This window comes from Gymnoscopelus braueri, assembly GCF_963280865.1.
Source record: "Gymnoscopelus braueri genome assembly, chromosome: 11".
NCBI lineage: Eukaryota > Metazoa > Chordata > Actinopteri > Myctophiformes > Myctophidae > Gymnoscopelus > Gymnoscopelus braueri.
In genome coordinates this window covers 11,368,740-11,395,151 of record NC_137613.1, presented here as the reverse complement: position 1 = coordinate 11,395,151, position 26,412 = coordinate 11,368,740, and the positions used below count along the sequence as shown (strand labels likewise).

General features: G+C 41.8%; 1 protein-coding gene across 3 annotated transcripts in view; it reads left to right on the top strand.

Moving 5' to 3' along the window:
* galnt12 (UDP-N-acetyl-alpha-D-galactosamine:polypeptide N-acetylgalactosaminyltransferase 12) overlaps window positions 1–24,902 on the top strand; it is a 49,481-nt gene extending 24,579 nt beyond the window's left edge. Inside the window, exons 8-12 of one of the 3 annotated variants that reach the window (XR_013934103.1) lie at window positions 8,811–8,942; window positions 10,094–10,210; window positions 11,079–11,234; window positions 16,400–22,432; window positions 24,850–24,902. Coding sequence is in view for 2 of the 3 variants with exons in the window: in XM_080443332.1 (XP_080299458.1) it covers window positions 8,811–8,942; window positions 10,094–10,210; window positions 11,079–11,234; window positions 16,400–16,543 (549 nt within the window). In the remaining variant the exon portion in view is untranslated. Of the gene's footprint in view, window positions 1–8,810; window positions 8,943–10,093; window positions 10,211–11,078; window positions 11,235–16,399; window positions 23,020–24,849 lie in introns of those variants that run through there. The other 2 variants (XM_080443332.1, XM_080443331.1) reach the window with 2 other exon arrangements.
* Window positions 24,903–26,412: the final 1,510 nt, after the last annotated feature.

The following is a 26,412-nucleotide window of genomic DNA, read 5'->3' as shown; positions in this document are numbered from 1 at the left end:
GTAAAGCACACACACGCGCCCGCCCGCCCGCCCACACACACACACACACACACACACACACACACACACACACACACACACACACACACACACACACACACACACACACACACACACACACACACACACACACACACACACACACACAGGGTTGCATTACTATACTTGTGAGGACATCAACCTTTTAGGACAGAGATTTCATGAATGCCATTTTTAATCAATTTAGCCATTTTTACCAGTAAGCCTGAAGCCGAAAAATAGCAGATCTACACGCTCACAACCGCCCTAAACCTACAACCTCTAAAATGTCTAATCCCAACCCCAATCTGAATATTTTTCTAATTGTAAACCTATCTCTAAAATAGTGGTGTAAAGTAACTAAGTACAATTACTCAAGTACTGTACTTAAGTAAAACATTGAGGTACTTGGAGTATCTCCAATTATTTCTAATTATAAATACTTTTACTTCTACTCCACTACATCTCAGAGGCAAATATTGTACTTTTACCCCATTAGAATTATTTGAAACTTTAGTTGCTTTGCAGATATAAACCATTATATTATAAAACATAGATTAACCACTTTAGCCCTATTTTATACATATGCTATTTGAAAATAGCCGATATACAAGTTCACAACACGTTGTGAGCTTGTAGATCTGCTATTTTCAACCATTTTAGTACTTTTACTTTTGGTACTACTCATTCACTGCCACTGACGTTTTTTTTTTTTTTCTTTTTTTTTTCTTTTTCAAATTTGACCCAAAGACCAAGGAGATATGATTGTTTAAAGATCTAGACTCCCATCCACTTCCTTGTTAAAGGGGAAATCCACCCATTTTCAATATTTAACTATGTCATTAATATAGCATAAAGGAGTTGTGTGGAAATAAGAAAAAATTAAAAAAAAAAATAACATTGCAAAAAAATGTAACATTGCAAAAAAATTAACATTGCAAATTACACTGTGATGACTCATCATGGTGTAATTTGCAATGTTAATTTTTTTGCAATGTTACATTTTTTTGCGATGTTAATTTTTTTTTAAATTTTTTCTTATTTCCACACAACTCCTTTATGCTATATTAATGACATAGTTAAATATTGAAAATGGGTGGATTTCCCCTTTAACTTAAAACTTAAAAATTCTGTATCTCGGCTCCTGAGTACTTTTTTTTTTCGATGAAAAATCTCTGGCAGTGGGCAAACGCGGCCAGCAATAATTGTGGCAGTGAATGAGTTAAGTACTTCTTTTTTTGACAAATCTCTTTTATTGATTTTGAGCAGAAACAAAGACAATGTGCGAGTGATAATCATAACAGAAGAGGTCTGCAACTTTAAGTACATTTTGACGCCACTACTTTTGTACTTTTACTCAAGTAACATTTTGAACACAGGCCTTTTACTTGTAACAGAGTATCTTTATATTGTGGTATTGCTACTTTTACTTAAAATATCTGTGTACTCCACTACTGCTCTAAAAGTATTTTTTTCAACCATTTTTCTTGCGAGGAACCAGGAATACGGTCCTCACAACGACATCTATTTCTCAAATTCTAACTAACACACACACACACACACACACACACACACACACACACAGTGTGTGCCAGAGGACATGTGGGACACATGAGCAGCGGACAGACAGACGGGTGCCATGCAGGGTGACATGGGAGCGTCAGGAGGCTTGGTGTGGTGTGTGATTACCGCCTCACCTTTAGACCCCGTGCCAACGGGTGTCATCCTCCGCCCGTCCTCCAGGCGCTGAGAGCACCTCGCTGGCAGCACCCGTGTGTGTGTGTGTGTGTGTGTGTGTGTGTGTGTGTGTGTGTGTGTGTGTGTGTGTGTGTGTGTGTGTGTGTGTGTGTGTGTGTGTGTGTGTGTGTGTGTGTGTGTGTGTGTGTGTGTGTGTGTGTGTGTGTGTGTGTGTGTGTGTGTGTGTGTGTGTGTGTGTGTGTGTGTGTGTGTGTGGTTATATACTACAGTGGTTCTCTAACATTTTCATGTCAAGGACCCCCAAAATGATATGTATTTGGCCGCGGACCCCCATCTCAAAATATTTTGTTCCAGGGACCCCCAGAAGCAAAGATTTGAGTTACAAATATTCGCTTAAAAAAATATATTCAAATGTTTGGAAAAATTTTCACGATTTACAAAAAATAGCAGATGTACAAGCTCATAGCGTGGCACCCTGTGCCGCACTATGAGCTTGTATCTGCTATTTTTATATCAAAAATATTCGATATTTTTCAAATATTTTCAAAAATAGCAGATGTACAAGCTCGAAGCGTGGCACGCTATGCCGCGCTATGAGCTTGTAGATCTGCTATTTTTGAATAGCCAAAGTATAAAAGGTTAAAGTGCTATTTGGCTCACTAATGAAGCCTTTGCCATGATTAACTACTGGCAGAATAGCTGAATGAGCAGATCTCACAAACATCGCTCGCATCGCGACGCGCTGTGAAGCTCGTAGAGCGTCTTATGTTCGCGTGGAACCGTCGTACTATGAAGTATACAATAAGTGCTTAAAGAGATGAAGGTGTAGGCTTGGGTTTGAATGAAGGTCGGAGTGAGTTTCATGCTATGTTGGTTCTGATTAAAGGTTGGGAAACAAATGTAGACAATTGAAATCAATGTCAGGTCCTCACAAACAATCGTGTGTGGGTGTGTGTGTGCGTGTGTGTTGGGTTTAGTTTGTGTTAACCGTGGCAGATTGGGTTTGCCCTGGCACGGCCGCATTGGCATGGACACCTCCTCTCAGGGAGATGAGCTGAGTGCCACCTGATCCGTGTTTAGATGGCCTCTCCCTCTTAACTACACTGTCACGGGCCACACACAGAGAGAGAGAGAGACACACACACACACACACACACACACACAGACACACAGACACACAGACACACAGACACACACACACACACACACACACACAGACACGCACGCGCATGCATGCGCGCACACGCTATACTTGAGGACATCACCAATTAACACATTCCATGCCAGAGTTTAATCTCATAATGTACTCACCAGTGCCAGCGTTTTATTGTTGTTTTTTTGTTTTTATCATGTCGCCACAGACCTCGCTAAATAAGTTAAAAGTGCGCGTTCATTTGGTTCTAAACACACAGCGGATCCGTGAGAAACGTCCAGCGAAAACAGTTTCCAAATGCGAGCCGCCATCTTGAAGCTACAGCCGATACACGCTAAACAGTGATCAGCGAGGAGAAAAACAACAAACCGAGAAAATCGAGTTTTAAACAGGATCCCAGACAGGAAGCGGATACGATCGAAAAAACCGGAACCCGAATAATTCCGTTTCCGACCGAAAACCGGAAGCGGAAATGGATCAAAAAAATTCGGAAAGTGCACCTTGGGCGATTAACATGGGAATCGGCGGTTCGCGTAGATCTACGCGACTGGCACGCTGCGGCTTTAAATAGGTTCGCGTAGATCTACGCGATTGGCATTCAATGTGTTAAGGATGGACATTTTATAAATGTCATTTTTACAATTATTTTGCCTTTTTTTTCTTTTACCATAACCCTAAAGCTGAAATTTGCACACCTACAAGCTCACAACGCGTTGTGCTGGGACATGTCGTGAGCTTGTAGATCTGCTATTGTCGGTGCACAACACAGATGCACAACTAAGTATAAGTCGGGAATAACTCCAACCCTAACCACTAAACCTAATAGGGTTTAAGACTTGCCTTCCCCACCTAACTCAAACCAAATCTCCCTTTCTCCTCCTTAGTCTTAGCTTAATGTTTTTAGCCTAACTGATTTTTTTTGCTCCTAAATCAAATTGTTTATTTTAAGCTGTTTTGTAAAGCGACTTTGGGTACTAAGAAAAGCGCTCTATAAGTCTGATGTATTATTATTATATAAACCTAAACATCTAAAGGCCTAATCCTAACACTAGCCCCGACCATAAACGTGTCCTAATTGTAAGCCTAATTGTAAGAGTTAAAGCTCTAATAAGGGTCCATTTGGTTACCAATGCTTCCATCATTTAGCTTGGGACCATCTGGAACGCCCTCAAGGACCACCGGTGGTCCCTGGACCACTGGTTGAGAACCACTGCTCTAAAACACAGAACGCTGTGCAACAGATGTCCCTATACTGCTCAAATTCTACTATACTTGAGGGTACATTTGATCTTCAAAAGTGTAGTAACACACACACACACACACACACACACACACACACACACACACACACACGCACACGCACGCAGCTCAGATATTCACCAAGCGAAGGCTTTTTGCATTTGTATTCCTCCTCCCGGATAGATGCGTGTCATCGAATTACTCTACGCTGTGAGCCTCTCTCGGACGTTTCACGAAATCGGGGGAACGCAGCGAACGCAGCGGGCTCCCTTTCCCAGTGTGCAAAACAACCAAACCGCAGGGCTGTGAAAACATACAATGACCCTGCATAATATATCGGCTTTCAATGATAGGGTTTCTCTCCATCCGGATGCTCTGGTATCCTCCGGGGAGGTTTGGCTTTCTGTCAAGCCACTTCTTACGGTATCCGTATCCCAACATTTAGTCAATGTAGAGCAGTGCTTCTCAAACCTTTTCGTGCCAAGGACCCCCGCATTGATATGTATTTGGCTGGCGCGGACCCACACCTGAAAATATGCTCTGCCAGGGACACCGTAGAAGCAAAGATTTGCCTTAAAAGAAGAAAGATTTAAAGATTTGCACACATTTTCACGATTTTTCAGAAATAGCAGATCTACAAGCTCATAGCGCGGCACTCGATGCCACGCCATGAGCTTGTAGATCTGCGCTTGTAGATCGGCGCTCCTCAGCTCAAAAGGCGTTCTCTGTGGACACTTCCCCTTATTTCTGCGCCACTGCCACCAGTGTTGATTATCATAGTCTTTTGAATAAAATTCCATTTAGTTTTAGTCATATTTTAGTCACCTGAAATGTTTTAATGTTAGTCTAGTTTTAGTCGACTAAATATCATAAGATTATAATGGTCGACTAAATCTACAGTTTATTTATTCGGCTAAATTGTGTTTTGCCAGTGCCGTAATTTTACCTGATTTTACCCATTGGTTGCATGCTGAAAATAGTCGATCTACAAGCTCACAACACGTCGCAGCGCGACACGTTGTGAGCTTGCAGATCGGCTGTTTTCAGAGCGCAACACCCGAGCGCAAACAAACCTAAAATAACTTGTCTTATTTGCAGACAGGGTGCGATTGTCCGATCAGTTTTTACTGCATGTGAAAAGACGCAGACATCGAACTGGGTTCGATTGAAAAAAGAAAACGCATCGCCGCAGCCACTTGCCGCACGGCAAATTCGGAGCCGGTGTGCGTGAGGTCATAGAGAACCATGTGTTCATTTAAAAAATGATATAGTCAGTTTTTTCCGTGCGAAAAATCGCACCCTGTCTGCAAAGGCCTTTAGTACCACTGGATCTCTTCTCCTCTAGTCCTTAACATTTTAGTCTAGTTTTTATTTGTTGACGAAATTGTCAATATATTTAGTCATAGTTTTAGTCATCATAGCTTAGTTTTTATTTAGTTTTCGTCAGTGAAGACATTCTTTAGTTATATTCGACGAAATCAACACTGGAGTCAAGCCTCCGGGCTCATTTGTTTTTGGAACACAGTTTATAGGAATTCAGAATGGGGGGAGAAAAGAAAAAACGTGACCTGTGTATGGACACACTGCCACTTATTTCTCCTCCATTGCCACCCACCATCGGCCCCTGTAGACCACCACAGTTTCTTCCTGACCCACCCACGCCGTCCTTCTCTCTCTCTCCTGGTGACGAACGTCCGTCCCCCACGTCCCATTGGATTCCTTCTCCTCCAAGCTGGACTGATGAAGGACCAATTAGGAGGGAGGCGCGCTCCGCTCATCCATCACACACTGACTGCAGTGGCGCTATTAAAGCTGTCCTCTGACACACAGAACGCTGTGCAACAGATGTTACGCAAACACTTGTATTACTGTACTTGTGAGGGCAAAAGGGCCCCACGTGTAAGGTAGAACATGAGAAATAGACCATTGTAAGGACCATTATCCTGGTTGAAATATGATTGTTGCTGGGGAAATGGTTGTTTTATGGTTACAGTAAAAAATTACTAAAAAGATTCTGAAAGGTTTGGGGTTAGGGTTGGGATTTGGCATTTAGAGGTGAGGTTCAGGGGTTGGGTTTGATGCTTTGAATTATTCTTAGCTGCGCGCCGTTGTCGCACACCAAGAATGTGACGCATTGTGAGCTTGTAGATCAGCTATTTTTGGGGGTTTTAGGGTTAAGGTAGCCTCGTTTCCAGTCTTGACTCGTCTCCGAGGAGAAAAGCCTGATTCACGACCTGTGTGTGTGTGTGTGTGTGTGTGTGTGTGTGTGTGTGTGTGTGTGTGTGTGTGTGTGTGTGTGTGTGTGTGTGTGTGTGTGTGTGTGTGTGTGTGTGTGTGTGTGTGTGTGTGTGTGTGTGTGTGTGTGTGTGTGTGTGTGTGTGTGTGTGTGTGTGTGTGTGTGTGTGTGTGTGTGTGTGTGCGTGCGTGCGTGCACATTCATTATACACACAATATAGTTTGTCCATTCATAGTCATGCAGATGACAGACATTGAGATTGAAGATTACACACACACGAAACAAAGAGAGACTCTCTCAGGTAGATAGTGAGCAGGATGCAATAAAGGTCTGCTGAGGTGGAGTGTGTTTGCATGTCGGGTGGGGGGGGGTGTTCTGTTATTTCAACAGAACACCTGTTGATTCCTGAACTCAGGAGTCCTAAACGGTGACCTAAAGCGATGTCCACCGCCGTGCGGTGCCGCACCACGAGTAGGATCGAAGAGGACATTCTATATATATATGTATTTTTATTATTATTATTATTATTATTTTTTTTTTTAAGAAATCTGAAATCAGTACCCGTGCACCATGCACCACGACCCAATCATGAGCAACCCAACCGCATCAGCCATGATGCCACTTAACCGCATCAGCCATGATGCCATTTAACCACATCAGCCATTTAACTGCATCAGCCATGATGCCCCTTAACCGCATCAACCATGATGCCTTGAGTTTGAGCAACCAGCTGACCTCTCTAGTGCCAACTAAAGAACATTTTAAACCTAACATGACTTTGAGGTTACGCTAAACCTTAACTCCACCCAGCGACCACCATATATGCATGGTAATAACAGAAATACCATTTAACACTCATATAAAAGCCTGGCTTTGCACGGGTTAGTTCTTCACAATGCCATGTGATTGTTGTAGTCTTGTGGAGGGACTGTAGATGGCGCTGTTGCACGCAGATTGTGCAGGCATGCTCCTGTGACAAAAATGAAACGGTTCAACAGCAGAGGTCCAAAATGTGTCTCAAATAGCTGATCTACAAGCGCAGAACGCGGCACCTTGTGACGTGTTGTTGTGAGCATGCAGATCGGGCTATTTTCTGTGCGGGACGAGATTGTATGACAAAAGTATTAATCAGGTTTAATAGTACTGTGTGCCCGGCTAGGCCTGTCACAATTATTATGTACTCGTCTAATCGCAATTATTTAAGATAATTGCAATTATTTTGTTATAATCGTCATAATCGTTTTCCATGTTGAAAAATGTTCAAACTATTTTCAAATATAAAAAAGCAGAAATATCAAATCTACAAGCTTGTAGATCAGTTAATTCTGTTTGTTTTTTTACATGTATTTGAAAGCGTAACATTAGATATGTCAGTAATGTCTTTGTACATTACAGATATTTGATATTTGTCATACAGTATAGGTGGCCAGTGACTTTGGCCATTTTTCTTCCACATCTCCTGCATGGAGCGCGTGACCCGAGATGATGTTGGTTGGAATCCAGCACACAACACCAATGGTTTTGATAATGTGGATTAATGTGGAAGTTAAATGGTGGATTTGTGGATAGGACTCTATATGAACAAACTTGTTATATGAAAAAAACGCATCGCATTCTGTTTGTGTGACATGCATGATGCAAAGGCGTTGAGAGTGAAACTGGCCAAAGTCACTGGCCACCTATACTGTATCTGCCCTGTGCATTTTTTGATTACGGAGCCTGAAAGGCAAATGGAAACTAAATTTGTATTCATAATGTTCCAACATTCAGTGCTAAAAACACAATTAAATCGCAATAAATTGTGTGACAATTAATCGTCAACTTAAATGTTGTCATCGTGACAGTCCTCATACATGCCCCGGCTGTGAAATAGCACTAGGTAATAAACACGATATAACTGAATTTTTCGCCAGTGTTGATCAACTAAAACTATGACGAAAACGTTTCGTCCACTACCTTTTTTCACTGACGAAAACAAAAATAAAATCTAAGCTATGATGAGAATAAATATATTGACAATTTCGTCAACAAATAAAAACTAGACTAAAATGTTAGTGAGGGACTAGTAGTGGAGAAGAGATCCAGTAGAGCTAAAAGATGAGTCATTTTATGTTTGGTTGTTGCGATCGGGTGTTGCGCTCTGAAAATAGCAGATCTACAAGCTCACAGCGCGTCGCGTTGTGAGCTTGTAGATCGGCTATTTTCAGCATGCAACCAAGTGTAAAATCAGCCATTACAACGCCATCGAGGCACCACCTAAATACATTTTAGTCGACTAAATCAACTGTAGATTTAGTCGACTAAAATCTTATGATATTTAGTCGACTAAAACTAGACAAACTAGAAAATTTCAGATGACTAAAATATGACAAACTAAATGGATTTTTTTTTTCAAAAGACTATGACTAAAACTAAATCAAAATTTGCTGTCAAAATCAACACCGTTTGCCGGTCTTTGTTTTCCAGGAGGCCTACGGCGACGTGACGGAGCGCAGGAGGCTGAGGGAGCGCCTGGGCTGCAAGGACTTCCACTGGTACCTGGAGAACATCTACCCAGACATCCACATTCCACAGGACCGCCCGGGGATGTTTGGAATGGTGAGGAGAGCCGTCGCGCTGAAGACGCATCAGTCCTGTCTGGCCAGTTGGCGAGTGTACTTGTCAGTGGCAGTCAAGAGTTAAGCTAGTCATCTGGGGACCCCCCAAAATAATTTGGGGTCCCCCTGGGGGTCCTGACCTGACCCCCAGTTTGGAAACCACTTACAGTAAAGTAGTGATTCTCAAACTGGCTCATGTCAAGGACCTCCAAATGTATGTATTATTTGGCTGCGGACCCCATATGAAAATATGTTGTGCCAGGGACCCCCATACAACAATTGTGTTGTTAGAATGTTACAAAAATATTATATATATATATATATTTTTTTAATCCAAGATGTTTTGAAAATAGCAGATCTACAAGCTCACAAAGTGTCGCATCGGGACGCGTTGTGAGCTTGTAGATCTGCTATTTTCAAATAGCCAATGCACAATATATAGGGTTAAGAGAGGTTAAACAGATGTTTGTGCTATATTAACAAATTTTGCTGGGGAACCCCCTCACAGACCCCTGGGGGTCCCAGGAGGACCCCACCTTTTGAGAACTACTACAGTGAAGGACAGCTAGTGCTCAGTGCCAACACAAAATAAAAGCTAAATCTATTTTGAAAGTAAATAGTTTGTATAACAATTAGCTCTCACACACTGTCACGGCACCTTTGTACAGCACATGCTTCTGTATTGTACTTCAGAGGGCCTATCATATTGGACTTTTCTACTGGGTTTTCAACGTTTTTCAGGCCAAGGACCCCTTATATGAGAGAGATGAAGCAGGGACACCCCCATGACTCATTGACTATCATCAGTGTTGTGTAAATTAATGTTTTTAGTTTATTTCAGACATTTAAACCACTTCAAACCCTCAATACTGTCCTAGGTTTGATCCTTATTCCCGTCTACCCCAAACCTCTTTGGCCGAAAATAGCCGATCTACAAGCTCACAACGCCTCGCACCGTGAGGCGTTGTGAGTTTGTAGATCTGCTATTTCCGGGCTAATGTTCCTCAGAATAGAGATGCTAGGGTTCAAATGGTTAATGGAAAAAAAAGTTCCTATCTCACAAAGATTTGATGCCCCCCCCTGTAGTAACCCTGAGGACCCCCCTTTTGAAGACCCCTGACTCAAGAGATTGTGAACTTGTTTTGTTTGCAGCTGAAGAGTCGAGGCAAAGTGAACTACTGCTTCGACTACAACCCTCCAGACGAGCATGTGGTGACATCCGGTCACAGAGTCATCCTGTACGGCTGCCATGGCATGGGCCAGAACCAGGTACCACCAACACACACACACACACACACACACACACACACACACACACACACACACACACACACACACACACACACACACACACACACACACACCCACCACTCTCTCCCCTTTATGCCTGCCATGGCATGGGCCAGAACCAGGTACCATCACACATAGCTCTCCTGGTTAGAGCACATACTGCACCACATAAATAAGGCTTTAGTTCTTCACGCAACTGGCCAGGGTTCGAGTCTGGTCAGACGCTCTTTGATGTACAGTATGTCATCCCAGCTCTCTCTCTCACACTCGTTATTTCACCTCCTGCGTGCTGCAGAACTCCATTCAACTAAACAAGGTTTCGGCCGGACTTTACAAAAACCTTATTACCGTAAGGAAGCATTTGCATTAAAGGGCTAGTTCACCCCCCAAAAAATGTATTTTTTTCCTTTCGATTAGTCACCCCATGGAGACTTGAATTCATGGAGATTTTTTTAGTTTTTGTCGCATTCCTAAGCCAATAATTTGATGACCAGTGGACCGGTAGGCAGCGGTTTCCAGTAGGAGACACAACAAAGGAGACTCTTTGTGTCTCCTACCGGAACCGCTGCCGGAGTCTAATGATCATTACAATGTCCTGATGACTGATGTCAAAGAAAATATGTCCGAAGAAGAAGAAAAAAAGTAGTAATAGTATTTATGGACAATTGGAATCTGTAGGAAATATTAAATTTTGATGTGGTGACATAATTCAACTGAATGTTGATATGGCACGCTGAATATCAAGAAAATAAAAACATGGCACTTCATGTCAAAAAAAGGTTGCAGACCCCTGGTCTATGTATGGTACAGTTTACACCTTCCCTGACCGCTGGGTTTCCTCCTGCAGTTCTTTGAGTACTCCTCGGACGGAGAGATCCGCTACAACACGCGGGAGCCGGCAGGGTGCATTCTGGGAGACAACATCTCCACCTACCTGACTGTGGCGCTGTGCAGGCGACCGGGGCAGCCCCTCCCACAGGACCACAAGTTCATCCTCCGGAAGGTAAGACACACTGTGTGTGTGTGTGTGTGTGTGTGTGTGTGTGTGTGTGTGTGTGTGTGTGTGTGTGTGTGTGTGTGTGTGTGTGTGTGTGTGTGTGTGTGTGTGTGTGTGTGTGTGTGTGTGTGTGTGTGCGTGCGTGCGTGCGTGCGTGCGTGCGTGCCTAAGACTGAAAATAGCTCACCTACAAGTTCACAACGCGTTGCAGTGCGACGTCCTGTGAGCTTGTAGATCGGCTATTTTCAGCTTGCAACTTAGTAGGCTATATATGCCGTAAGGAGTTGTCGTGTCCAAAGAAAGACACAGACAGACGTCTGTAGACGGATGTAGTCAGAGAGGGACATGGCGAGCCTGATTGAATACTTCATTTTACTTCAAATTGGTGCAAATCTTTGAATATATGCTGCTATATCAGTGGAGCTCCCACTTTTTCATGTCAAAATTATATGTATTTGGCCACGGACCCCCATCTCAAAGTATTTTGTTCAAGGGACCCCCAGAAGCAAATATTGGAGTTAAAAATGTTCGCTTTAAAAATATATATATATTCAAAGATTTGCACAAATTTTCACGATAAAAAAAAAAATAGCAGATCTACAAGCTCATTTTTTTTATATAGCCAAAGAAATCAAAAAATGACACAAAGATGCTCTCCCGGTCTAAATGGGTTAAATACCAATCCCTGCTGGTGGACAAACGGAACGAGGAGAATGAATCGGCGTGCTGATTGAAAGGCAGATCCACTTGCCTTTCAACATGCCGTTGAGCGATGTCTTTTTCTAACACGAGAAGCCGGTAGGAGGCAGCGAGGTCCGGACCCCCCTGGGACGCCCAAAAAATACCAGGTTTCCTCTCCTCCAATTACCTCCCAACAACTTCCCCCGCTGGCGTTATTTACTGCACACCTGACACTCCGAGCAGGCGCTCAGGTCTCACGGTAAACGGGTTCGCCTGCCAAACCTCATCTCTCAAACTAAACAAAAAACAACTGGGAACAAACAAACTCGAGTTGATGATGAGCACACATGCTATCTAACTATGCGGGCAAATGGTAGCAGGATGCCCCTGTTTCTATACTCGGCTGATGAAATAGCTGATCTGCAAGCTCACAATGCGCTGCAATGTGATCTGCTAGTTTAAAAAAAAAATAAGATTTGCCTATATTGACAGGTTGAAAGTGTTTTTTAATTCGGGAAAGCATCTGTGTCATGCTATACTTTGGCTATTAACCCATTGAGACCTGAAGCCGATTCTACATGTCTCCTAAATCCCAACAGTATTCTGAAAAACGTATGTTTCTATATCAGTGGTGCTCAATCTTTTTCATGTCAAGGACCCCCACAATTATATGTATTTGGCCGCGGACCCCCATCAAAATATGTTGTTCCAGGGACCCCCCAGAAGCAAAGTTTTGAGTTAAAAATGTTCGTTTTAAAAATATATATATTCAAAGATTTGCACACATTTTCACGATTTTTCAAAAATAGCAGATCTACAAGCTCGTAGTGCGGCACTCGGTGCCGCGCTATGAGCTTGTATATCTGCTATTTTTGAATAGCCAAAAGTGTAAAATAATGCTTTTTAGCTCAAATCTAAAAATGACACAGTTCCAGGTCTTAATGGGTTAAAAAAAAAGGATTTGCCTATATTGACAGGTTGAAAGTGTTTTTTAATTCGGGAAAGCATCTGTGTCATGCTATACTTTGGCTATTAAAAAATAGCAAATATAGATCGGCTGTTTTCACATTTTTCGCAAGACATAATCCAGGGGTCTCCTCAGAGATACTACGGGGGGGGGGGGGAGGCCGCCAAATCTTTGCGTGATAGGAACTTTTTTTTTTTTACATTAAACACTTGAACCCTAGCATCCCTATTCAAGTACAAGTTTCCTCAGAATTGAGGGTTTAAGAGAGAATACCCCCTTAAGACCTGAGGCCGATTCTTATTAATGTCTTCTAAATCCTAACAGTTTTCTGAAAAATCAGTGATTCTCAAACCTTTTCATGTCAAGGACCCCCAAAATGATATGTATTTGGCCGCCGACCCCCATCTCAAAATATTTTGTTCCAGGGACCCCCCAGAAGCAAAGAATTGAGTTAAAAAAAATCTTAATCTGCACACATTTTCTCGATTTTTCAAAAATAGCTGATCTACAAGCTCGTAGCGCGGCACTCTTACGAGCTTGTAGATCTGCTATTTTTGAATAGGAAAGTGTAAAATAATGCTTGTTAGCTCAAATCAAAAAAGTGACACAGATGCGTCCCAGGTCTCAATGGGTTAAAATGAATCCAACCCAACACAGCATGACTATGGCGTGAATTTATTTTGCCTATTGGAAAAAAAAACATACTGGAAACGTGAGGTTCGGTCTCGTGCTTTCGATTAGTTTGTGTTTGATGAAAGGTCACTTCTTGAGAGTATTTCTCTTCTTAGAACCATTAGATCCACACGGTGGTGATCAAAAGGCCAGAGGCAGCTGTGATGCTATTCATCTTAACCCATTCAATCCGGGAACGCATCTGTGTCATTTTAGATGTCTTTGGCTATTCAAAAATAGCTGATCTACAAGCTCATAGTATATATATCTGCTCATTGTATATCTGCTATTTTTTTTTGTTGAAAGATCTGGAATATTTGTGCAAATCTTTGAATATATATATTTTTAAAGCAAATAATTGTAACTCAAATCTTTGAATATATTCACCTGTTTCCTAGGCGTGTGTTTTCCACTTCCTGTCGATTCCATTGGATATCATTGGTCATCTGACCAGTTTCATTGGATCAAATCGACAGGAAGTGGAAAACACACAGCCTAGGAAACAGGTGAATATAGTTTTTTAAAGCAAATATTTGTAACTCAAATCTTTGTTTTTTTTGGGGGGGGGGGGTCCCTGGAACAAAACATTTTGAGATGGGGGTCCGCGGCCAAATAAATATCAAAAAAATGTGTTCTAAATCCTAACAGTATGTTGCTATATCAGTGGTGCTGTCAAGGAAGGACCCCCCAGAATTGCTGGGAATAGCTTGAGCTTGTAGATCTGCTATGTTTGGATAGCCAAACAAATCTTAAAATGACACAGATGCGTTCCAGGTCTTAATGGGTTAACATTTCACAGACCCATAATGACTCTTTTATACGTGAAGGGCAGTGGAGATCAGATCACACGTGACCTTTTGGAGTATTCAGTTTGATGAATGACCCATTGGCAAGAGCCAGCTGAGTTTATATACAGTACAACTCAGGGGGCGGCAGTGGGCTCAGGAGGTAGAGCGGGAGTTTAGGAAGGTTCCCGGTTTGATTCCCTGCTTCCCCTTGAAGCCGGGTGTCGAAGTGTCCTTGAGCAAGACACGAACCTGCCCCTGAGGAGCAGTTGGGTGCCTTGCATAGTTGCAGTGGTGGAAAAAGTACTCAAATTCTTTACTTAAGTAAAAGTACCAATACTGCAAAATAAAAATACTCTGTTACAAGTAAAAGTCCAGAATCAAAAAATTACTTGAGTAAAAGTACAAAAGTATTGGCATCAAAATGTACTTAAAGTACCAAAAGTAAAAGTACTAAAATGTTTGAAAATAGCAGATCTACAAGCTCACAACGCGTCGCAAAGCGACGCGTTGTGAGCTTGTAGATCGGCTATTTTCAAATAGCCTATGTATAAAATAGGGCTGAAGTGGTTAATGAATGTTTTATTATGTAATAATGTATATCTGCAAAGTAACTAGTAACTCAAGTTTTCAAATCATTGTAGTGGAGTAAAAGTACAATATTTGCCTCTGAGATGTAGTGGAGTAGAAGTAAGTATAGGAAATTGGAAATACTCAAGTAAAGTACAAATACCTCAAAATTGTACTTAACACATTGGGTGCCAAAACCGTATATATACGGTTTTGCGCATACTAACGTTGAGTGCCAAAACCGTATATATACGGTTTTTGAAAAAAAAAAAAAATAAATTACTTTTTTTTTTTTTTTCACAGCAACAGGAAATATCACTCCTACAAGATTTAGACTCCAATCCACCTGCTGGTTAACTTATGACTTCAAAAACCTGTATCTCGGCTCCTGTGCACTTTTTTTTTTTACAATGTTAATTTAACTATTTTCAACTGGCTGCAACTATGGAATGGATTTCCGAATGTTTTAATTTTTTTCCCCCCGATTGTACGAGACCTGTATGTGTGTAATGAGGGGATCACCGTGAGGACGGTGATCACTGAAAATATTTTGTGACTACTTGAAAAAGGTTCAAAATGTTTAAAAAGTCCTGGCACTCAAAGTATAATATTTTAATAAACCTCTGGCACCCAATGTGTTAAGTACAGTACTTAAGTAAATGTACTTAGTTACTTTCCACCACTGCATAGTTGAATCCACCATTGACATGTATGAATGAATGAATGAATGAATGAGTGAATGTAAAGCACATTGTAAAGCACTGTATAATTATGATCTACATATAAATACTAAATATGTGTGTCCTATATTAAAATTGGCTTAACCCATTAAGACCGGGAAAAAGCATCTGTCATAGATTTTAACCACTTTAACCATTATCTTAAACTTTGGCTATTAAAAAATAGCAGATCTACAAGCTCATAGCCGCCCTTATTTTTTTAAATCATGAACATTTGTGCAAATCTTTGAATATATTATGTTTTGAAGCCAACATTTGTAACTCAGATCTTTGCTTCTGGGGGATTCTACAAATGTCTTCTAAATCCTAACAGTTTTTTTTTTTTAAACGTATGTTGCTCTAATATCAGTGGTTCTCAAACATGTTCATGTCAAGGGCCCCCAAAATTATATGTATTTGGCCACAGACCCTCCTCTCAAAATATTTTGTTCCAGGGACCCCCTAGAAGCAAAGATTTAAAAAAATTTGCTTTAAAAAGTGTATATATTCAAAGATTTGCAAAAAACTTCATGTCACTTCATGACCAGTGGACCAATAGGCAGGGGTTCTGGTAGGAGATACAAAGGAGACTCTTTTTTTTTTCTCCACCTACTGGAGCCGCTGCCGGTCATCAAATTATTGGCCATGCTTATTTCTTTTTTATGGAAAGTACTGTAATACAACCTTGGGCTATAGTATATGTAAGGTGTTACTTCTTGTTAGCGTATCAAATAATCGTGCTCACACACACACACACACACACACCTCTCGTTCCAGGACGGCAGCTTGTACCACGTGATGAGCGGTAAGTGTGTGCAGGCGGTGGATCAGACGGATAACGGCACGCCGGCCCCGGCCCTCAGGCCCTGCCTGCTGGACTCCATGACCCAGCAGTGGTTCTTTGAGGAGAGAGGAGCGTAAGCGGACTGGGTAGAAGAGGAGGAGCGTAAGCAGACTGGGAGAAGAGGAGGAGCGTAAGCAGACTGGGAGAAGAGGAGAAGGCAGAGAGGAGGAGCTAGCAGACTGGGGAGAGGAGGCAAGCCCCAATTTATGCTTAAAGGGATAGTTCACCCCCAAAATGACTTTTTTTTCCCTATCGATTATTAGTCACCCCATGGAGACTTGAATTCATGGATATATTTTTGTTTTTGTAGCATTCCTAAGCCAATAATTTGATGACCGGCAGCGGTTCCGGTAGGAGACACACAGTGTCAACTTTGTGTCTCCTACCGGAGACATTAGCAACTTTCCGTCGGACATCGAATTATTGTCTTAGGAATGCGACAAAAACAAAAAGAAATTCCATGAATTCAAGGCTTCGTAATTGATAGAAAATAAGAAATGTTTTGGTTGAACTATCCCTTTAACCACTTGAACCCGGAGTCCCTCAGGGCTCTTTACCCAGTGTTGTTATTGTGGGAAAAGCTTTCGTTGAAAATAGCCGATCGACAAGCTCGCGACGCAACACGTCGCGTTGTGAGCTTGTCGATCTGCTACTTTCAGCGAAAGCTTTTCCCACAATATGAATGCCGGGGTTTAAGTGTGGTCCATATACTCCCTTCCGATCCTCCGAACTTTTCTCCGGTAAAGGGAGGTGATGTGAACTACAAATTGACGTCATTCTGAGCTTTCGGGAAGGGGCGGTCCCAGAGCTTTTTTCTCTCAGAACGTCTCTCTCCAGACGTCCATGACTCTCACAACTCTAGTTTCGGGGAAGCCTCTCCGAACCCGGGAGATTTTTTTAATCCGACGTCGGAAGGAGTCTGTATTAAGCCTTATAAGTCCTATGCCGGGTGTTGTTGTGGGCCGAACACAGTGGATCTACAAGCTCAGAAACGCCCGCGTACGACAGACGAAAAAACTACGACATGCAGTAGTCCTCGGACCCTCATTTGATAGTTTCTTTTTTTTTTTTTTTTCCCCTCTGGGACTCCATAATCTACACTGTAAAATCCTCATTGTTGACTTAACTCCGGGAGTGTACAAATCCATTTGTACTACACAACCACAGAGTTGACAGACCAGTAAGGGCTACATCTGGCGGTCCCTGGGTGGTCCCCGGACCTGACCTCGAACCAGTTGCTGTATAGTCTCATCCAGAAATGCTGATATATCTGCGGATGCTGTTAAGTTGAACTGAAATAACGTCGCTGTCGGGGCAGAAACCTCTCATCTCCAATTAACGCCGGCTACTTGATCATAGGATACTACCGCGTCACACAAAAGCACCAAAAGTAGCAGATCTACAAGCTCGAAACCGCTGCGCGTTTTGAGCTTGTAGATCTGCTACTTTTGATGCTTTTGAATTTGAATCCTGAAAAGCAACAGTTTTTTGGACATATGAGGTTTCCACCCGACCGAGACGATACGGTAATTGTTCCTTCTAACCCATTAAGACCGGGAACGCATCTCTGTTATTTTAGATATGTTATTTGCAGATCTACAAGCTCATAGCGCGGCACAGAGTGCCACTAGTTTGTAGATCTGCTATTTTAGAAAAATCGTGAAAATTTGTGCAAATCTTTGAATATATATATATATTTTTAAAGCGAACATTTGTAACTCAAGTCTTTGCTTCTGGGGGTCCCTGGAACAACATATTTTCCCAAATTTTCGCTTTGAAAAATCGAATCAAAGACTTGCACAAATGTTCACGATTTTTACAAAAAATAGCAGTTACTGTATACAAGCTCATAGTGCAGCACTCGGTGCCGTGCTATGAGCTTGTATATCTGCTACAGTATTTTTTAATAGCCAAATAAATCTAAAATGACAGAGATGCGTTCCCGGAGCGAATGGGTAAAAACACACATGCCCTCGTGCTGGATAGATCAACAAAAGGAAGAAGGCATGTGTGCGCTTGTTTTCTTGGCATTAACGTTGCACTTTTTTTCCCGTGCCTGCTGGAGTTCATTGAGAAAAGTCCAAGTTCATGAAGGATGTTCTGGGATTAATCTTTTTCTTTTTTTCTTTCATTGGAATGGATCCCTCTGGGAGACTGGAGCCAACTGGATTATTTCGTATGATATATGCAGTATACAGTATATTTTATTATTCAACGTTTCTGTTGTGTAATCGTACATGCTGGTAGTTTTATCTATGTTTTTTTTCCCGTTACGGGCTAAAAAATCATAAATTATCTTGTGAGGACTAGAAAAATGGTCCTCACAATTACTGTTTCTCAAATTCTACTATTAATACTTGTGGAGACATTTGGCCCTCATACGTATACTAATACAAGTACAGTACACAGTACACACACACACACACACACACACACACACACACACACACACACACACACACACACACACACACACACACACACACACACACACACACACACACACACACTGGCACTATGGAGCGTCTTTCTCTGTCACTGCATCACACCAGGGCACTGTGTACAGTTCCAGTCTTAGCCGCTAGAGGGAGCCAGCACTCCTTCTCTTCTTCTTGTTTCTCCCTCTCCTACATTCTGCTGTGTTTGTGTCTGCTGAAAAGTGGAACAAACTCTCCTTGGGGTATACACTATATTGTGGTGTGACGACACCGTTTCCAGCTCGTCTGTTTCACGGTCATAGTGTAGGCCTGTGATTGTCAACCTTTTTGATTTGAAGGACCCCCTAGGTTGACATGCTTTAAGGCCCACGGACCACCCATTTGATTCCATTGAGGCCTATTCTCTATGGGACCGCAATCTACACCGTGTGGTAAAATCGTCACTGTCATTTTAACTCTTGAGAGCGTACAAATGGAACCAAATGAACCCTTACGGGTCCATTTGGTCCCATTTGTTCGCTCTCAGAGTTACAGACCCCGTAAGGGTTAATTTGGTTTCCTAAACTATCAGTCGTTTTGCTGGGGACCCCCTGGTCTGGAACCACCTAGGGGTCCCCGGACCCCACATTGTGAAACCGTGGTGTGTTCGAGTACCTGCTCATATCCGGGGCTTAGCCTAAGCCTCAAAACATTAGCCGTTTGGCAAATGCACGGTAAACCCTTCCAACTTAGAAGTACCGATCACGCCCCAGTCTTAAATGTATTTCCACCCGCTTCTCTTGGTGTTCAGAACTCATTTCCATGCACTCTCGGCTAAAATGAAGATTTTTTTATGAGCAGATCGTGCAGTGCCCTTCGGATAAAGCACAGCGGCATCGCAAAGGCTACATCGCCGCCCATATTTTATGGATTGGCTTTGCATGGGACGTCAATAGTCTTTTGTTGATATAGATATCCTGACTTTGAATTGCTGGCTACTCGCATGTCTTTTCAGTGGATTTGATTCTTGCTCTGGGCAAATACAGCAGGAGCGGGGAAAGAATGCATCGTAAGTTGCAAAGAATGCAAACACAGTAGTGTGTTACAGGAATGTACTGTATGTCTTTTGCGAGCAAACAAGGAAGTTATTTCTGTAGCAATATAACATTCACACTTCTTGTTCAACACAGTAATTTTGGTATTTTGTTAATATATTATTCTGTTGCTGATTTATTCCCTCAGTTTAGTCTTGTTTTGATAAATGCTTTATAAATAGTTATTATTATCATCAATCTCCACAAATCAACATACTTATTATTATTACATAACATTTTTGAGGCACATGCAATTAACGAGTAAAACCTATAAGGGCATCAAAGTTCATGCTTGAGATATTAGGGGGGTAATATGTCTTTGAACGATACGAGGAATTCTTTGAATGCTAACCACAGACCTTATTATTTTCTGATAAGTCGAAAAGTGTTGGAGGGGGGTGGAGCATTGAAAATCTGACGAGGAAACCTATTCATAACTCACTTACAGTAACTGGCTATTTACAAAACTGTAACACACTATGTTCTAACCTTTTCAACCTCATCATGCTATAAACGCAGCCATCTTGGTGCTGTTCAAAGTGCCTTACCTGCCGCAAGCACATAGACATAAATATGTACTTAGACTAATGCATATAAGATGGATAGATCTTGAATCCACACCAGCAGTCAAGATAAGAAGACAAAAAAAAGCAGTGTATGTGTGATTACATACCTGTATATTTTTCACATAACCACTTTAAACCTGTCGTGCCTATTTTTGGCCATTCCCCTCCCAGAAATGGTCAAAAATAGTCTCAGAACGCATTTTTTTGCTATTCGTCGCATTACAAAGCACACAGGGCTTATAAGTGTCATGGCGAGATTGCTGCAACGCGCCCGTCGAGCTCGTACCGGAGAGGACACGACTTTGTCCTGCTCTTCGTAGGAAAATAACTAACTCGCATAAGCACTGCGCCGCGGTTACCTGTGTCTCATCTGTCCCCCAGACTACAGCCGTATTGGGACCTGGAAAGGGGGGGGGGGAGGGGGGGGTGCAGGACAGCTGTTGACACGCCCACGGTGCTAGGACACCAGATGGCAGCCTGATTGATGCCCTGCTCCCCTCCCACCTCCCAATACTTTGTCATCAACCCCCACCACTACCCCCAAGGGCTGTGTCATTGACTTAAGTGAGAGAGAGGTGTGAGTTGGTTTTCAACATAGTGACATCTCTTTCTTTGCCTCTCTCTCTCTCTTTTATGAATGATAATATTAACATAAAAAAACATGTTTACATTTATTTTTGTAATTTTTGTAAAATAAAGAAAGTAGTAGATCTAAAAAAACATCCAAGTAAAACACTTCGCAATGCATGGTGAGCTTGGTCGCGTCGATTTGCAAGTTTTAGGGAAGCGTCGAAAGCAAGCTCGGTCGAAAGCTTTCGACCGTCGGATAGCAAATAGCGGGGCTTGTTGTTGAAAAAGACATCAAGCCATAGTCTTATTTTTAGCACCATAGAAGCCGCCTGTCTGTGTCGGCTCTCAGGTGCTTTCAGCAACTTTTTTGTCACACCTTCCAACTATATTTGACAAGTGGTTGAGCATATCTCTATCGCTTGGAGAGGAAACAAAACTCGGCCTCAGGCTTTATGAAGCATTTATTCCCATGGATAAGGCCTATATAACATACACTTTGTGCAGACTTTATGAGCAGCGCACGATTGGTCCAAAAAACACGAGACCATTTTAATGCAGTAAAACTGCAATAGTAGCAGGATTATACAATCACTTTTATTAACACATTGAATGCCAGTCGCGTAGATCTACGCGAACCTATTTAAAGCCGCAGCGTGCCAGTCGCGTAGATCTACGCGAACCGCCGATTCCCATTGAAATTGCCCCAGGTGCACTTTCCGATTTTTTTTGATCCATTTCCGTTTCCGGTTTCCGGTCGGAAACAGAATTATTCGGGTTCCGTTTTTTTTGATCGTATCCGCTTCCTGTCTGGGATCCTGTTGTTTTTCTCCTCGCTGATCACTGTTTAGCGTTGATCTGCTGTATCTTCAAGATGGCGGCACGGATTTGGAAACTATTTTCGCTGGCCGTTTCTCACAGATCCGCTGTGTGTTTAGAACCAAATGAACGCGCACTTTTAACTTATTTAGCGAGGTCTGTGGCGACATGAAAAAAACAAAAAAACAACAATAAAACGCTGGCACTGGTGAGTACATTATGAGATTAAACTCTGGCATGGAATGTGTTAAGGACCGGTGGGGGGGGGTTTAGATGGACCTGCAACGGGATGGATGCGTATATATTCTTTTTGTTTTGGGGCTTGGCTGTCTGGGTGTGCAGGGATCGGTGGGAACTCTCGTACTCTCCGGACGAGTTTCCTTATTTATTACAATTTTCTTTTGTGTTTCTTTTCTTTATTTGGTGGCTAATCAGCCGTGGGGCAAAAGCAGTTTGAAATTGGCCTGGGACTGGAAGCTCGGGATGTTTCCGTAAAAAAATATGTATACATATCGTCTCTGTCGGGTGGAAACCTCATATGTCCAAAACTGTTACTTTTCGGGATTAAAATTAAAAAAGCTTCAAAAGTAGCAGATCCGCAAGCTCAAAACGTGTCGCTTCGCGCCGCGTTTCGAGCTTGTAGATCTGCTACTTTTGATGCTTTTGTGTGACGCTGTAGTATGATCAAGTAGGGCGCTAATTTACGAAAAAACACAAAGTAAAAAAAAATATGGAGGTAAGAGGTTTCTGCCTGACAGCGACAACATACTGTATGAGTCGGACACTGGGGAAGCAAACGGCTTTCTCTCTCTCTCTCTCCCACCATTTCCATGCATTTGCATTCTTTATAATAAAAAGACACATTCCTGCAGCCCCACCAGCGCGGTATAAATATTCCATCCGCCTCTTTATTAAAGAGCCTTATTTATCGTCCCCCCGTGGCCATCTCTTGATTCCAGGCATGTCCTACATAATAAAGCACCTTTTATGGCATTATATTGTATGCTAATTTGATATGGTACACGGGGATGCAGTAAAAAAAAAATGATGTTCGCCGGTTGGGGATCATATCTCTCTGACAGGTCATAGAAGTGGGGGTTGGGGGTGGTGGGTGGGGGAAGGGTTTTGTCATAAAAGGCGGTGATGTTCCAGGGATACAGGATCCCGCGTGACTCGCTGCCAGAGAACCTGAAACCGCCTTAAAAAAAAAAAAGGGTTTTGTTTCGGCTGCCGTTCGGGACGCAAAATTGGGCATTGCAACAGCGTTTAAAACAGTGGTTCTCAAAGTGGGGGTACTGGGACGGAGACCCCCAGGGGGTCCTTGAGGAGGGCGTTCCTGGGGGTCCCCAGCAATATGTTAATATAGCCCAAAAAAAAATCTGTTTGACCACTTTAACCCTTTAAGACCGGGGACGCATCTGTGTCATTTTAGATTTCTTTGGCTATTAAAAAATAGCAGATATACAAGCTCATAGCGCGGCACCGAGTGGACAAATACAGTCCCTGACATGAAAAACGTTTGAGAACCACCGATTTTAAAATGCAGAGGAGGCTCTCTGTTTACAACAGTTTACAAATCCCATAATTAACATATCAATTATTGAAGTCATGCTAAGAACATGGCTTCACACATAATATTATGCTGGACTTCCACTCTGTGTGAGGGTGGTTTACATTGCTGTCAACATACTTGTCTTGTCCTTTGGCCTTAAACCGCCATCAGCGAAATAAAGGACTCAAAGACCATATTGTTTTATTTTTACATTTGATATCAAAATAAATGTTTCCCCGTTGTTATTTCAAAGTAAACACTTTAAGTAATGATTTTTTTTGGTCTGTCTTTATTTGCCCTCAACATAACCAGTTTTTTTTCACAGCGTGGCTGGCCATATGTAAAAGTGTGTGTGTGTGTGTGTGTGTGTGTGTGTTTGTGTGTGGGTGGAGATAATCTCAGAAAACCGCTGGATCAATTAAGTCTTATACCTGTACACACTGCCAGTGGACCAAAGATGTACCTACACAGTTTTTAAACACATCATTGCCGTCGGACAGAAACCTCTTATCTCCATCTTGTAACTTTTTATGTAATTAAAGTTGATAAGGCAGATCATTTAGAGACGGGACAAGCTGCCTCTCTAACTTGGGTTACACAGAACCTGAGTGGTGCATGGACACACACGCACACACACACACACACACACACACACACACACACACACACACACACGCACACATTAACATTTTAGGACGGCATCGAAAATAGCTGGACGGTAGCCAAAACAATTGCAGATCTACAAGCTTAAGCAAATAAGTATAAATCAGGCATAACTCTCTAAGCCCCAGCCCCCTAAAACTAACCTCTATAAATATCTAATCTTAACCCTAACCGATTAGAAAAGTACAATGTAGGTATTTTTTAGCAGATGCTCTTATCCAGAGCGACTTACAATAAGCAAGGTAATCACATACTGTACATATTTTTACCATAAAACAACCATTTCTCTTGTGAGGACCACGGATATTGTCCTCACAATGTGTATTTCTTGCATTCTTGTGGGGACATTTGGCCCTCACACAAGTATACTAATACAAGGAAACACACACACGCACACTGCTCTTTAGCGTCTTCTACGCTCACACAAGGGGGGCTACAGTACACGTTCCACACTGTTGTCAGTTAGGTTTATGTAATTCCCCCAATACTGGTATGTACTGTATGTATGAGCTGTGGAGTGGTGGCTTGTGTCTGGCTGCATGACACACTTTCACTGAGCAGACGCCGTGCTGAACTTGTGAGGCCTCCATGCAGAGATAACATATATATATATATATATATATATATATATATATATATATATTATTATATATTATAATAACACTTTTGAAAGCACCATATTACACCTCATTTCCTCAGCATCAGATTTCGTCTCTGTCGGGTGGAAACCTCATATGTCCAAAACTGTTACTTTTCAGGATTCAAATTGGAACGCATCAAAAGTAGCAGCTCTACCAGCTCAAATCGAGCGTGTAGATCTGCTGCTTTTGATGTTTTTGTGTGACGCTGTAGATCAAGTAGGGGCGTTAATTCAAGCACAAACGGTTATTAGTTAAAATATGGAGATAAGAGGTTTCTGCCCTGACAGCAACGATAATGCATCGTATTCCTGTCACAAAGGATATTACACAATCGTTGATATGTTTATGTTTTGGTTTGAACAAAAAGGCGCGACGCGTTTCAAGCTTGTGGATCTGCTACTTTTGTGTGACGCTGTAGTATGATCAAGGTGTGCGTTAATTTACGGAATAAACTCAAAAGTTAGAATATGTAGTTTGGAGGTTTCAGCCCGACAGCAATGATTTGCATGTCAAGCGCCCAGTCACTAAATCAGGGGTCTTCAATGTTTACAGGCCAACGACCCCCTAACTGAGAGAGAGATGAAGCAGGGACCCCCTCTACATATTGTATAGATGGGAGATGAAGCAGGGACCCCCTCTATATTGTAGAAAACTGTGTTTTAGATTAAACTTTTTTTTTTAACTTGGTCTGCTCTTTTTTCCCTCTGCACCTATACCTCTTTGCCAAAAATAGCCGATCTACAAGCTCACAACACCTCGCAGCACAAGGCGTTGTGAGCTTGTAGATCTGCTATTTTTGGCAAAGTTCTCCTCAGAAAAAGGGATGCTAGTGGTTCAAGTGGTTAATGTAAAAAAAATGATATCACACAAAGATTTGGCGGACCCCCTGTAGTAACTCTGAGGACACCCTAGGGGTCCTAGACCCCCTGTTAAAGACCCCTGCACTAAATATTAATTTGTAAACGCGAATTATGTCACCACTTCACATCGTCAGCGATGGCCTTAATTTGTGCACTTTTCATTTGTGTTCCTTGTCATCTGTTGGAACCCTGTTTTCTCAGAGAACAAGAGTGTATTTGACGAGCAGTAAACCATGTTGGGCCCTCACACTTAGGTTAACCAGTTAAGCCCTATGTACTTCTTTGTACGAATAGTGAAAATAGCCAGTCTACAAGCTCACAACACATGTTGTGAACTGTATGATGAAGTAGGACATTAATCTAAAAAAATAATAATATATATATATATATATATATATATATATATATATAGTATATATATATATATATATATATATATATATATATATGTATATATATATATATATATATATATACATACACAAAATATGGAGATATGAGGTTTCTGCCTGACAGCAACATAGCTAGTATGATAGTGCTTAATTAATCTGACAGTTGTGGTGATCACATACAGTGATGTGCACCTTGGCGCACACACACACACACACACACAGCTATTTGTGCATAAAAGTAGACTTAACTAAATCTTCTTTTTTATCTACTACACAGTACTTTATTTGAAGTATTCACAGTCTATGATCATAATACAGATTATATCAGAGAGTTTTCAAATGCTTTAATGACTAAAAAAATCACACCCTGTGTGA